At 34.2% G+C, this 12947-nt stretch overlaps 1 protein-coding gene across 3 annotated transcripts in view; it reads left to right on the top strand.

The window, feature by feature from the left end:
• SKAP2 (src kinase associated phosphoprotein 2) overlaps positions 1 to 12947 on the top strand; it is a 336690-nt gene that overhangs the window by 273446 nt on the left and 50297 nt on the right. For all 3 annotated transcript variants that reach the window (XM_011938574.1, XM_011938573.1, XM_011938572.1), the window contains 3 exons: positions 5206 to 5330; positions 6199 to 6262; positions 6618 to 6755. In XM_011938574.1, the coding sequence (XP_011793964.1) occupies positions 5206 to 5330; positions 6199 to 6262; positions 6618 to 6755 (327 nt within the window). The remainder of the gene's footprint in view (positions 1 to 5205; positions 5331 to 6198; positions 6263 to 6617; positions 6756 to 12947) is intronic.

The following is a 12947-nucleotide window of genomic DNA, read 5'->3' as shown; positions in this document are numbered from 1 at the left end:
ATCCACTTTGATTAAGTTGGAACAGGGAAAATCCACCTCCCTCCAGGTTCTGTGGTGGAAAACTAAGCCCTATCCCTGGCAGTCTTGGCATTAAAATAGGAAAGATGCATGGATGCTGGGGAGCCCCAAATAATAAGTGTCCATAACTTGTAGGGATGCTAAAAGATTTGAAATTATTCAGTTGCAATATTTATGCTATATTTAAAATGGTATGAGAGTGGTTGGTGTTTTAAGCATGTTTTTTCTGAGAGCCAATGAAGAAGAGAAAAAGCAAGTATATTTGCCAGAAAAATAGAAGGTCTGTTTAGATTTTGGTAGGTGGCAGTGGAGTGTAGGGGGTAACGTCAGGGCAGTTGGTGAAGGAAAGGGCAAAATAAAAAATGGTGTGCAGTTTTCTGGTTTGGGAGCTTGAATTAATGGAGGTGCCATTTATTGAGGTGGAGGCTACAACAAGAAATATTACAGTTGTTGCCAAAACAAGTGTTGGGAGTGGGGATAAGATGATCTCCATTGTGGACACTTTCTATTCAGTGAACCTATAGGACATTTGAGAGATGAAACATATATAGTGAGCAGACGAAGATTTGGATATACAGTTTTCAAAATGAACTAAAAGTAAAGAATCATGAGTCACAAGTATATTGATAGGAATTTAATTCTTGGAATTAGATGAGATTGCCCAGGGAGAGTGTAATGTAAGAAGAGAGCAAGACTTAGAACAACCCATCATAGCTTTTAAAGAGATAGGCAGAGGCAGAGAAACCCATAAAGAAAACTCAGAAAGTTTGACCTACGTTGTAGGACGAAGTGCAGAATAACATTTATTTTCTCTACCGTGACTTTGTAAATGTCACGTTGTATTGAGGACAGTGGTTGTAGTGTGTATCAAAATCACCTGGGTTGCTTGCTAAAAATTTGGTTTCCTGGACTCACCCACAGAGATTCCTATACAGCAAGTGCAGAATAGTAGCCAATTCTGTGTTAACAGGCATCCAAGATGATTCTAACGTAGGTGATTCTTAAAATATACTTTGAGAAACACGTTTTTAGAAAACAGTGTGAAATGGCTGAAAAAGCAAGGCTTTAGAATCAGTTTTTCTTAGGGTCCTGGCTTTTACTCTTTACTATTTGTGTGACCGTGAGCAAATTGATTAAAGTTTGTTTTCCCATCAGTGCTGGGAATATAATATGTCTCTTCTATTGCATAGGATTATTACCAGGTATATATGAGATATGTTCTATTAAGTTCTTGATGTATAGAAGCTCAGTAAATGTGAGTTGTCTTTTTGACAGCTTTTAAAAACCCCAGAACACAGCTGTAAACCTAAAAGCCAGTGAAAAAGTAGAAGGAAATTGCTCTTACTAGCCTTATGCATTTTGTTTTGTAGGAGATCAGAGACAACTGCTTTTTACCTTGAACCTACTGAATTAAGATTAGTGTAAAATTAAGTTACTGATACAATAGATTTCATTGTCTAGCTTTTCCTGGCAGCCTTCAGTTCTGTAGACATTACATTCAAAGCATGACAGAGTTTAGGTTAAAGTGTGAAACAGAAGCTGAGAGAAATGTCATAGAGGAACAAACACTTCAAAAATTCTGAGGGTATCAATGTGTTACAAAAACTAATACTCAAAACATAGTATTGTTAAGAAACAATGTTATATATCTTAAGAAATATGTTAAGAAAACAATGTTATGTTTAAAAGACTTGTTTGTAAAGTTAGGGAAAGATATATTTTCGAAAGCTTTGCATCACAATGATTAACATTTTTAAAAGTTTTGGCACTTAAAGGAATAAGCTTTTGCTATTTGTGAAGTTCACCTAGATAAAATATTAGTCTTTCACAGTGCTGGGTAAATGGACTTTTTAGCTTTATTTCCTATTTGATTGGCATTTTACTATTTTTGATGATTTTGCTAACAGGTATCCTTGAAACTATCCCAAAAAGCATTGTGGAACTCATCTATATGTAAATTCTTATGACTTACCATATAATGATGAAGTTTCTCTCACCAGAAGAGAAACTAATGTGAAAGGGGAAGAACAGTGTTGTCTTACAGCCATGTCTGCCCATTTCATGTCTTGAACTTCCTGTCCTGTATTGGCTAATTGGAGATATGGCTACTTCATGGTTATGGTTCTGCAAAAGCTATTAGAAAGAGTTGTGAGTTTCCTCTGCTCTCTTCAATCTTTCTGGGCCCATACCCCTACCCGACTTGGATGTTTATGTAATTGTTTATCCTCAAATACAAACAATCAGTTGGATAGGTCTAGATATTAGTTTCTTTTTATTATTTTTGCTTGGTTAAACAACAGCACCTTTTGTTCTGGAAAGTTAGGTGTTTCTTTGGTTGAATGAAGTTTTCTTTTGTTATATTATGTCTTTGGTTATTGGCATTTATTTATTACTCTTCTTCCAGAAAACCCATTTTTCTTATGTTGTATTTTTTTCAGCCCTCCATATTTATCATACCCCCTTTTGCCCCTTCCCCCTCCCCTTAGTCTTATTTTCTATCTGCTGAGTGAGCTTTTCAAGGTATATCTGATCTGGTTTTCCACAATGTTAGTTCTACTTTTTATTACTTCTAATACATCATTTGTTTTGCTGCTGCATTTTCCACTTCCTTATACAGCCTATTTGTTCCTAATTTTGCCAGTTTCATTTTAATTCCTACTTGTCTCAGCCTTTTCTCTTTTCATTTTATATTACATTGTTTCATGTTTCATCTCTTTCAGAATCTGTGTTTACTTTTATAAAATATGCAAAGCAGTTGGCTAAAGTTTACTTCCATTTCGCCTACTTTGCTTGTGCTTTCTATTTCTCAAGTGCTATGTTATGTTTCTGTTTTACATAATATTTTTATAGCATTTGTATTTGCTGTTCCTCTTTCACTTATCCTTGAACAAGTACATGTCTATAAAATCTGAGATGCTTACCTATAAATTGGCTTTGTGGCTTCTCTCTGGTTCATCTCAGTAGAGGCTGATACTGTCCTCCTCTTGGACTGTAACAGAAGTTCTGATACATAGCCCCATAGCATATTTCTAGGGGGTTTGGCTAAAATGAATCTGCTAGTCTAAGTTGGGGTTGCCTAATTTTGCTGCCAGATTGTCTTATTTCTAGATTATTAGATAATCCGGCCCAGAAAGATCTGTTCCCCTCAGCTCTTCCAAACTAAATCTTTGTAGTGCTGATTTTACATCTCCATGTGTAGACTCCCACTCCTCATGCATTTCCACCTCCATTCAAGTTACGTTGATGAGAATTTTAGACCGAAATTGGAGGTAGAAGGCATAGGTTTTAGGCCAGATGGACCTAGTGAGTGGAGCAATTGAACCCTTGTGCAGCAAGGGAACAGCTTTCCTCTAAATCTGGTCCCTGAAAATTCTCTTTCTTCTGGAGAGTTTAAGGAAATCTCTCAAAATTGTCCAGTATGGCTTTGATATTTTCCCTCACATTACTTCCACTTTTCATTGTGAACATTAAGTTCCTTTTGCAATTTAGTAGATCATTGGGAAGGTGGTGTGAAAGGTCTGATAAGGTGTTTTAGCTTTTATCTTGGCAAACCTATAATGCTGTCTGGCTTGTTTCAAGTGCTCGGTATCAATTTGTCAAATGAGTGAGTGAATGATTTAGTCTTTTTTTGAGAATTTTCCAAGAAACCAACCATGCTTAACCATTTATCATTTTAATACTTTTTTCCCAATAGTTTCCTAGTTAGGTGTCTTACAAAATATATCCTGGGAGTACCATAAAATATTCTGTGAAAAAACGATTCCACAGACAAATAATTTTTGGAAATGCTACATACTAAATTTTTCTTTTAGAAGTTTAATTAGTATGTAAATGTACTATGGGCCCCAAGAAGGCCTGAACTAACAAAACCGCTTAACTCTGTTTAATTCAGTAAAACGTTTCCCAAATTGATTTGATCACAGAAACCTAGTAATATCTTTGGGAAATGCTGCTCTAATCTTTAAAGTACTGTGTAGTTTTTGTGAAAAACATAGTTTATTGTAGATTTTTTTCATGAAATAAACTTTGATTGTTTCTTTAGATGTTCAGAGAGATGTAAATTATGACTAAATGTCATTAGAGTTTCCCAGGAACTGAGATTTTTTTTTCTCATTTGATATTTTGAACAAGATATAATCTCTATGACCTTTTAAAAATATCTGTTAGTTACTTTAGGTATTTAACTTGTGTATTTAAGAAAAGGTGCTATATCTTTTACTGGTACACTGAACTGAAAAAGCACACCCCACAACATGAAAGCATTTCTGTATTTACCCCGAGCTCAGTAAAAGAGTTTGTCCCTACTCATGGTTTTAATATTGTTTGTTAATCTAGGAAATAAACCTATAGCTGTGCAGTTTTTCTATCAAAATGGTATAACTGGGTGAAGTAGGAAGGTTGACTAATTTTATTTTCAGTTTCAGAATGTTAAGTCTTTTGTTATATTCTCCCTTTATTTGTCTTTAAAATAATATCTGACCAAAGGTCTAATCATCTTTTGCCTCTTTATCATGTGAGATTCAAATGTGCTTTACTAGTTCAACTGTTCACTGATTGGATAAGAAACTTTCCCTTTTTTTTTGGTAACTAATGCTTCTGTACTTGCTTTACCACTCTTCTCTATCCACATAGTTTTTTTTCCTTCACATCTTTTTCGTAATTGGTAGTTTAGTTTCAGTTTGCTTTGTAAAGTTAGGGATAAATTTGTACCAAGTTAGGAGACCTTTTTTAAAGAAAACTTTTGTTTTAGAAGCTTCTTTTTGGTGGTGGTGCTGGGGAGGGGTAGGTGAAAGGAGATAACAGTAAATAAAGCTCAACAAATTTTCAGCTGGTCAAATCTTCCCACTGGCCAACTAAATCTGAAAGAGCCACAGGTTTGTGGTGGGTTTGTCTAGCAAGTTCTAAGTTCTAGTTCCTGAATTTTCCCTACCCTAGAATGTCATGTTTCCATACTTCCTTCTGAATAAGACCATGATCTGCAGACCTCCTTCTTAAATCAAATCATCCCTAATACTTACATGTTTCAGAATTAAAAATAATTTCTAAAAACATTACCTAAGCATTATATTACTAAAGCAATATAACCAAAAAAAATTATTTCCAAGAATTGATGAAGAAATTTTAAATAAAATATAATTGAGCATTAATATTAATAAATGAAATTCTAACTGGTTTTATCTTCAACAGACAAACAACAGAAAGGTGAATTTGCATTAGATGGCTACAGTGTCAGAATGAATAACACTCTAAGAAAGGATGGAAAGAAAGATTGCTGTTTTGAAATCTCTGCTCCTGATAAACGTATATATCAGGTTGTAGTCTTTATGTTGTCTTGAAATTAAGTTGATAAAATGTTTTGATTTCATTTATAGAGACATTGACATTTGATTAATACTCTCCTTGACATGTTAACAATAATAAAAATACTGGTGTTTAAATACATTATGCATTGAACATTCATATAAGGGGAATTTTTTTTAAATTTCAGATTAGTTCAAACGCTATCTTCTTGAAAAAGATAAAGAGAATATATAACTTATCGATTACTTCCCATGTTGCATTTATATCTGATAGAACTAGGTGATCTTCTAAAAGAGTTACATAGCAGAAAGAGTAAAATTATCAAAAGACAAATATCAGAGTGATAATACATATTGTATTGCTTAGGAGTGTGGGAGAAAATGAAGGTAAAGGTACACATCAGCTCTGCAATTCAAGAGCTATCAGCTAGGCATCAATATGGAATGTATGTTTAATAAGTTTTAAATATCTGAGATTGCAGTTGAAAGCCAGTTAATTAAGTTGTCAGGTAGTGTGTTGGAATCTGACAAGAACATTTTTAAGAAACCTGTATCCAGCCATCTAAAGAAATTCATGGGTGTCTTCTAATTGTCAAGGGCAAATTTTGTTCATCAGTTCTGTCTTTGACATTGATGAAGAGAAGCAGCTTTTTTTCCTGCACAGCTGCCAGCTGCTGATCAGAGTTTCAAATTCATCATCCTCTGCTTCAATTGCATAAATTTGTCAAAATTAACTGTACATTATAAGAAGCATCCTTGCAAGAAAAGTTCCACTAGACATGGAAAGAATTACTAATAGTCTTAAATAAATGGTAAGAATACAACATACCTTTCATTTCTAATGTGGTGATTTTCGTTTTTATTGTTTATTTTATATTAGTTTACAGCAGCTTCTCCCAAAGATGCTGAGGAATGGGTACAGCAGCTGAAATTTGTATTGCAAGGTAAGATAAATCAATTGAATGAGTTATCACAGTCTTTAAATACTAAATAACAAAGTAGTTTGGGTTTTCATATACAAAAACTTATTGACTTCTGTGAGAATGACCAAGTGAATGTGACTGCTGTTTATACAGACCAGTTACTTCAGATTTTAAACAGCATCTTTTTTGTAAGTACCAATTGGCTTACTTTAAAATTCACATATTTACAAAACAATTTTAAACATGTTTTTAGTTAAGGAATTAACATGGAACAATATTGTTGTTATTTTGTAGGGCTGCATTTATTTATGAAGTATAGTTTTAAAAATATCTTCTGCATTCTTTTAAAATTTACTTCATGAAATGTGTTTTATAGATATGGAATCTGATATTATTCCTGAGGATTATGATGAGAGAGGAGAATTATATGATGATGTTGATCATCCTCTACCAATAAGCAATCCACCAACAAGCAGTCAACCAATAGATGATGAAATTTATGAAGAACTTCCAGGTATTTACTTTCTGGTGATTCATTTAAAGATTTAGGGGTGTGTGTGTGTGTGTGATTTGTCCTCAAATTGACAACTTGAGTAGAAAATCGTGACCTATTGAGAACAAGGACAAAGAATATCTTTAAAACTCTATTTTACAAAAAGGGTTCTGCTTGAGATATTTCAAATGAGTAGATGTAACTTATAAAAAGTGAATGAAACATTAAAATGAAGCAGATACAATACTAATCTCTTGGGACTTTTGGCTCATTAGCATTGTTTATGCTACATAATTTTTTAATTAAAAAATTGCCTTATAGTTTTTTTCCACCAACTCACACATCGTTTTTTATTTATACATCTTGGAACTTCCATTAACCAGAAGTTCTACGCACACCCCATATGTCATCAACTTCTGCCTCGGATTTCTCCTTGCTTGTAGTATATTGCATTGTCTTGGAGGAATGTTGTTGAACTATAAACAAAGGCCTTCTGAGGCTTCAAGTCTTTCTGTTGATATTTTAGCATCAATATAGAATAAAAAAGTTTTCTTAGTTTAGTGTTTACAGGCCTGTCTGTTATATAACATAAAATTAATTATCTATTAGCTACTTGACTTGTGGCCATGAGGATCAATCTGAAATAAAAAGATAGACATCTGAAATTTAGGAAACATATGAAAATATTTAGGAAATTGTTGTATTGCTAATACTCTAGGTTGAAATGAGCTTTTTTGGCTATTAAAAAAATCAGTAGTTAGAGAAGAAAAAGGTGTCATAAGCAATATAAGCAAGATTTAACTAGTACATCTCATGTAGAGAGGCCATTTTTTTTCTGAATATAACAATTTAATGATGCAATGTAAACCTTTAAAATTGATTTCAAAAATACTTAAAATGTTCCGAATTAATGTACAAATGTCATTTTCAATACAATACATATAGTAACAAGAGTATGGACTTTAGAATATAAAAATTTAAATTCTGGCTGTACCATTTACTAGCTTAGTGACTTTATAAGTTAATTTCTTCATTTATAAAATGGAAATAGTATCATTGGGAGGGGTAGGTGAAGTGATTTATTGAAGGCTCTCAGCATAGTGCTTGATCATAGCAAACCCACAATTAATTGTAACATCACCATCACTTTTGTTTTTATTATTGTATCTGGTGAATTCTTGCAAGTGCTTATGTGGTGATACAGTAATGGTTTTCTAACCAAGTAAAAAGTAATAATTTTAACAATATTATAAATTTAAGGTATAAAAACTATGTATGCATCTATATATTGTCTTTTACTACCCCAGAAGATTAGTATAAAAGTATAATTTTATGGGGAATAGAGATCTGTGTATTTCAGTTATTTAGTGGAGCTACATGTTTATTAACACCTTCCTTTCTGGTTTACCCTAAGGAAATGGCATCTACTGTAGCATCAGTTATCCTCAAGTAGGGAAGAATATTCCCTAGCTGCTTGTTTTTAGTCACATCATATCATTAATACAATTATTTTAATATTTAAAAACGTTTAAAAGAACTTGTAAGAATGTATACTCATAAAATGGAAGAGTGGAATACATTTAAACATGATATTACTGTCATTACATCCTTTTAAAACCCTGCAATGAATGTGTTACAATTGTTGAAATAAGTGTTAAGTTCTGTATTTTTTCAACTTGGCTATTCTCTCCCACCCCTAAAGAAAAAAAAATTGATTAGGAATAAAGAGCAAATATTCATAGTTATTTTCATAACAAAGACCTAAGGAAGATCTGATATAAGTAGCTTGAAATTTTAAAAATATGAAACATGTTTTATTTTCTCTTACTACAGATATTATTCTTCATTCTTCCTCACGCCCCCGACCCTCCCCTCCCCCCACCACAAACATAATTGTTAGAAGTAACTGGTTACTTTTTAAGTAGTGTTACTTCTTACTGTGGTACTGGGAGAAATTTAAGCTGCCCTGGGATTTCTTTGACCCTGCTTGGGATCCCCAGTTGCTCTGCAAAGTGATTGAGCTTGATAGAGCCTGCAACTGTGCCCCTGGGAAGGAAGCTGTTGTAGGCAGCTGTGGAATGTCTCGTTCCCCTTTCTTCCCCAGTGTAACTGAGAGCTGCTTCAACATCTGCACAGTTCAGCAAGTTTGTCAAGTTTGTGCCAACAGCTACAGAGGGAATTTTTCTAGTAAAGGCCCTAAAAGTATCTCAGAGTTAGAGGTTTTGTATGATTAAATATCTGAAACTAGGAAGGTAACTTTTTTAATTAAAAAAATTGTCTCTCAGGACAAGAATTAAGCTTTTTGCTTTCATTTCTGTGAAATTTGAATATAATTTTAATAGAGGAGTTAGAACAATGGAAGAGGAGTAAGCACATTTATATACTATTGATATTTTTCCAGTTCTCTTCAAAGAACTGTGTATCTCTGATACCTGACTGGCTGAATTCCTAGAATTAAATAATACTACAATTTCAACACAATTTTCTGTCAGTTATGCATTGTTGAAAACTAATGCACTTAGTTGAAAGATGAGGTATACAAACGTATTTGAAGAAAAATCTAAGAATTTAGCATGCTACTTTAAATTACTAAGCTCTTTTTCTGAGAAACAAAAGCTCTTACTCTAATAAGTGTATTTTTTAAAAACTATGAAATAAACCTGCAGTGTTTTAAGTTTCAAGAGTAAGAAGAAAACATTGTTTTAAAAATTGCATTGGGCCAGGCGCAATGGCTCACGCCTGTAATCCTAGCATTTTGGGAGGCCGAGGTGGGTGGATCACTTGAGGTCAGGAATTGGAAACCAGCCTGGCCAACATGGTGAAACCCCATCTCTACTAAAAATAAAAAAAAAAAAAAAAAAAAAAAAAAAAAAATTAGCCGGGCATAGTGGCAGGTACCTACTGTAATCCCAGCTATTCAGGAGGCTGAGGCAGGAAAATCACTTGAACATGCGAGGCGGAGGCTGCAGTGAGCCAAGATCAAGCCACTACACTCCAGCCTGGGCAACAGAGTGAGACTGTGTCTCAAAAAAAAAAAAAAAATTGCATTGCAAAATATCCCTTGAAAAATGTTTATAATTCTATGGGAATCTAAATCGTTTCATTATAATTGTTTTCAGTTAGAATATTCTAACTTTATTACAGTACCTTCTCTTTAATTTCTTGTTCATTTATTTTTAACTAACTTCATAAAAGAATAGGAATAAATTTGTAAGACTTCTTTGTGTTTAAGGGATTTATACATATGTACAAAAGAGTTGTGAGAATGCCGTTTCTGGGGAGTATTAAAGGCATTTGGGTTTTCTTCAAATATCCTAATGCTTTTACATCTTTTACGTCTTATTGCTTATTAGCATAGGCCACTCAGGTTTGCTTACATTATAATAATACTGTAGCATATTTGTGTTTGTGCAGCTAATATATTGATCAAAGTATGTTAAACTGTTTATAACATGGTAATGAGTTCATTTGGCTTAGCACAGATTTGTAAATTTATTGCCCACTTTTTCATTAGAAGTACAGAGGAGTGTCTTTGTCTCATTTTGAATCTCAAAAGAGGAAAATAATACTTGGGAAATTGCTGCAGAAACAAACCTTGTTTGCTCTTCTCTTCTGCTGACCGTGTCACTTGATTTTTTTTCTTTAATGGCAGGAAATTGTGCAGAAACAACAACAACAAAAAGATTTTTCTAGATCTAAACTGAGTAGAATCAGCCTAGTAACAAGAATGGTAACCATCCATTAACTTATTAAATCTGTAGCTTTCAGAGGAATTGCACTTGAAATGTCTTCTGGCAAGTGGACTGGAGGAGAGAGGGCAACATAAAACAGGAAGACAAATTTCTATTCCATTAACCTATTTTTTTTAAGTGTGAATTCATTTTTTTAAAAAATTACAATGATAGATTGAACAATTCTGAGTCAGAAAAGGATATTTTTATCCTTTGGCCGTTCAATTACATTTTAAATTTATTCAGTCCAACTATCTGCATCGAAAATGGAACATAAAGTAAAATGCAGCTATAATTTTTTTCCATGAAACTATTATATATACATAAAAAAGAACAGTGTTTGGATACTTTAATTTGAAGTAGTTTACAGCAAATGGACACAAATGCTAATTTAATCAATAAGTGGTTATAGGCCCCCAAAATACGTTTTGGCCTTATTTTCTCCTGAATAACTATCACTCATATTACTAAGCTAATATAACATCAAGGTTACAAAGGACCCTGCAGTCTGTAGTATTAACAATGTTTTAAGTGATAGTAGATCCTGACTTCACCAAACAATTTTTCTCCTTTCTTCTTTGGAATGCAATGGAAAGATGTCAATTAATTTTCGCAGAACCACATATATTCAGTATGTTAATATTGTTAATCTAGACAGCCTGCTGACATTATTTTTTCTTAAACTAGGTACTGAATGGTGAAGTTATCAATGTGGTGATATTGTGGGAATATTTTTTCCCAAGTAGATGACTAGATTAGCGTTGAATTTTTGGATGGTGATATGGTTTGGTTGTGTCCCCACCCAAATTTCATCTTCAATTATAGTACCTGTATAATCCCCATGTGTCCTGGGAGGGACCAGGTGGAGATAATTGAATCATGGGGGCAGTGTTCCCCATCCTGTTCTCATGAGATCTGATGGTTCTATAAGGGTCTTCCCCCTTTGCTGGGCACTCATTCTTCCCGATGCTGCAATGTGAAGAAGGACATGTTTGCTTCCCCGTCTGCCGTGATTGTGAGTTTTCTCAGGCCTCCCTAACCATGCTAAACTGTGAGTCAATTAAACCTCTTTCCTTTATAAATTACCCAGTCTTGGGTATGTCTTTATTAGCAGCTGAGAACAGACTAATACAGATGGTTTCAGCTCTCTACTCTGCTGAGAGGGTTATCCGAAGTTATAAAAAAAAATTAAATCTTTCATAAAATAGGGTCACGACACGCATACAATGTTTTTTATTTTTATCTCTGCTGAATATAAATGTGTCTGCTGAATATTTGTTTATAGTGTTCTTTATGTTGTTTCATAATATGGTATGAAGCTTTGGAATACAGTTCTGCCTGTCTTGTAGCTTTTCTCTATGTTGCCATTGGCATTGCAAATTCTTTTCATTACAAGAGATGGCTTAACACATACTAAACCCAAAATACCTGTGTGTACACAAAACGTATATTTCCATTGGTGGTGGGATAAAATGACTCATTTTTGCAAACTGGAACTACATCAGTGGTTCCCAGCCAGGGAAGATACTGACCCCAGAGTACATTTGGCAATGCCTGGAGACACTTTTGGTTATCATAACTGGGATATGTATGTGTTTGTGTGTGCATGTGTGTGTGTGTGTTACAGACATCTAGTGGGTAAGGGCTAAGGATGCTGCTGAACGACCTACAGTGCACAGGGCAGCCCCCACGACAAAGAATTATCTGGCCCAAAATGCCAGTAGTGCTGAAGTTGAAAAACCCTGGCCACAGGGATGTGATAGACAGCTTTTGGTTTATCACCTTTTTATTCATATCACTTGAATTATAAAGATTCATAACCTAAGCTCCATATGAGTTAATTCATTTTTATGGACACAACATAGGTTTTCTTACATACATGAAACTAGGATTACATAGAATGTCTCTAGGTTATAAGAGATCAGCTTGACTTGCCTATGACATTTCCTTCAAGGGGGAGTATTGAAGTTCTATCCATCTCGTGGAAATGAGCAAGCCAGGAAGATAAAAAAGGAAGGAAACATTTTGTCTATTTTCATGAGCTACTATCTCGGAAGGAAGAGGTTTCTAAAAATACCTTGTAGATGTGTGAATACTTGACCCTGTTCTCATAGGGTCGTTCTTTTGGGGCTGAAGGAAAAGACCTGTGGGTGTGGGATTGGACTGTCTGTAAAGGGAGTCAGGCATCTTGGGGGAATGCAAGACTGAGCAATTCTAGGGCTGTCTGGAATTTGACAAGTGGCTTTAGGAGAAGTGGAAACCCTTTTATGTGACCTCTCTCTTTTTGGACCTGGACTTTGAAGAGGCTAGTAGGATTGAAATGATCTCTGCCCCGGAGTCAGATGGGAAGTCTTGGAGGCAGCCCTCCAAGGGGATCTGTGAAGAGGAACTTACCTTAATGTACTTCACAACAAGCCACATTGGGTGATTATTTTTTATTTTATTTTATTTTATTTTATTTTATTTTATTTTATTTTATTTT

This window comes from Colobus angolensis, unplaced genomic scaffold (genome assembly GCF_000951035.1).
Source record: "Colobus angolensis palliatus isolate OR3802 unplaced genomic scaffold, Cang.pa_1.0 Scaffold175, whole genome shotgun sequence".
NCBI lineage: Eukaryota > Metazoa > Chordata > Mammalia > Primates > Cercopithecidae > Colobus > Colobus angolensis.
Note: the sequence above shows the minus strand (reverse complement) of the source record. Positions and strands in the feature narration are given on the sequence as shown.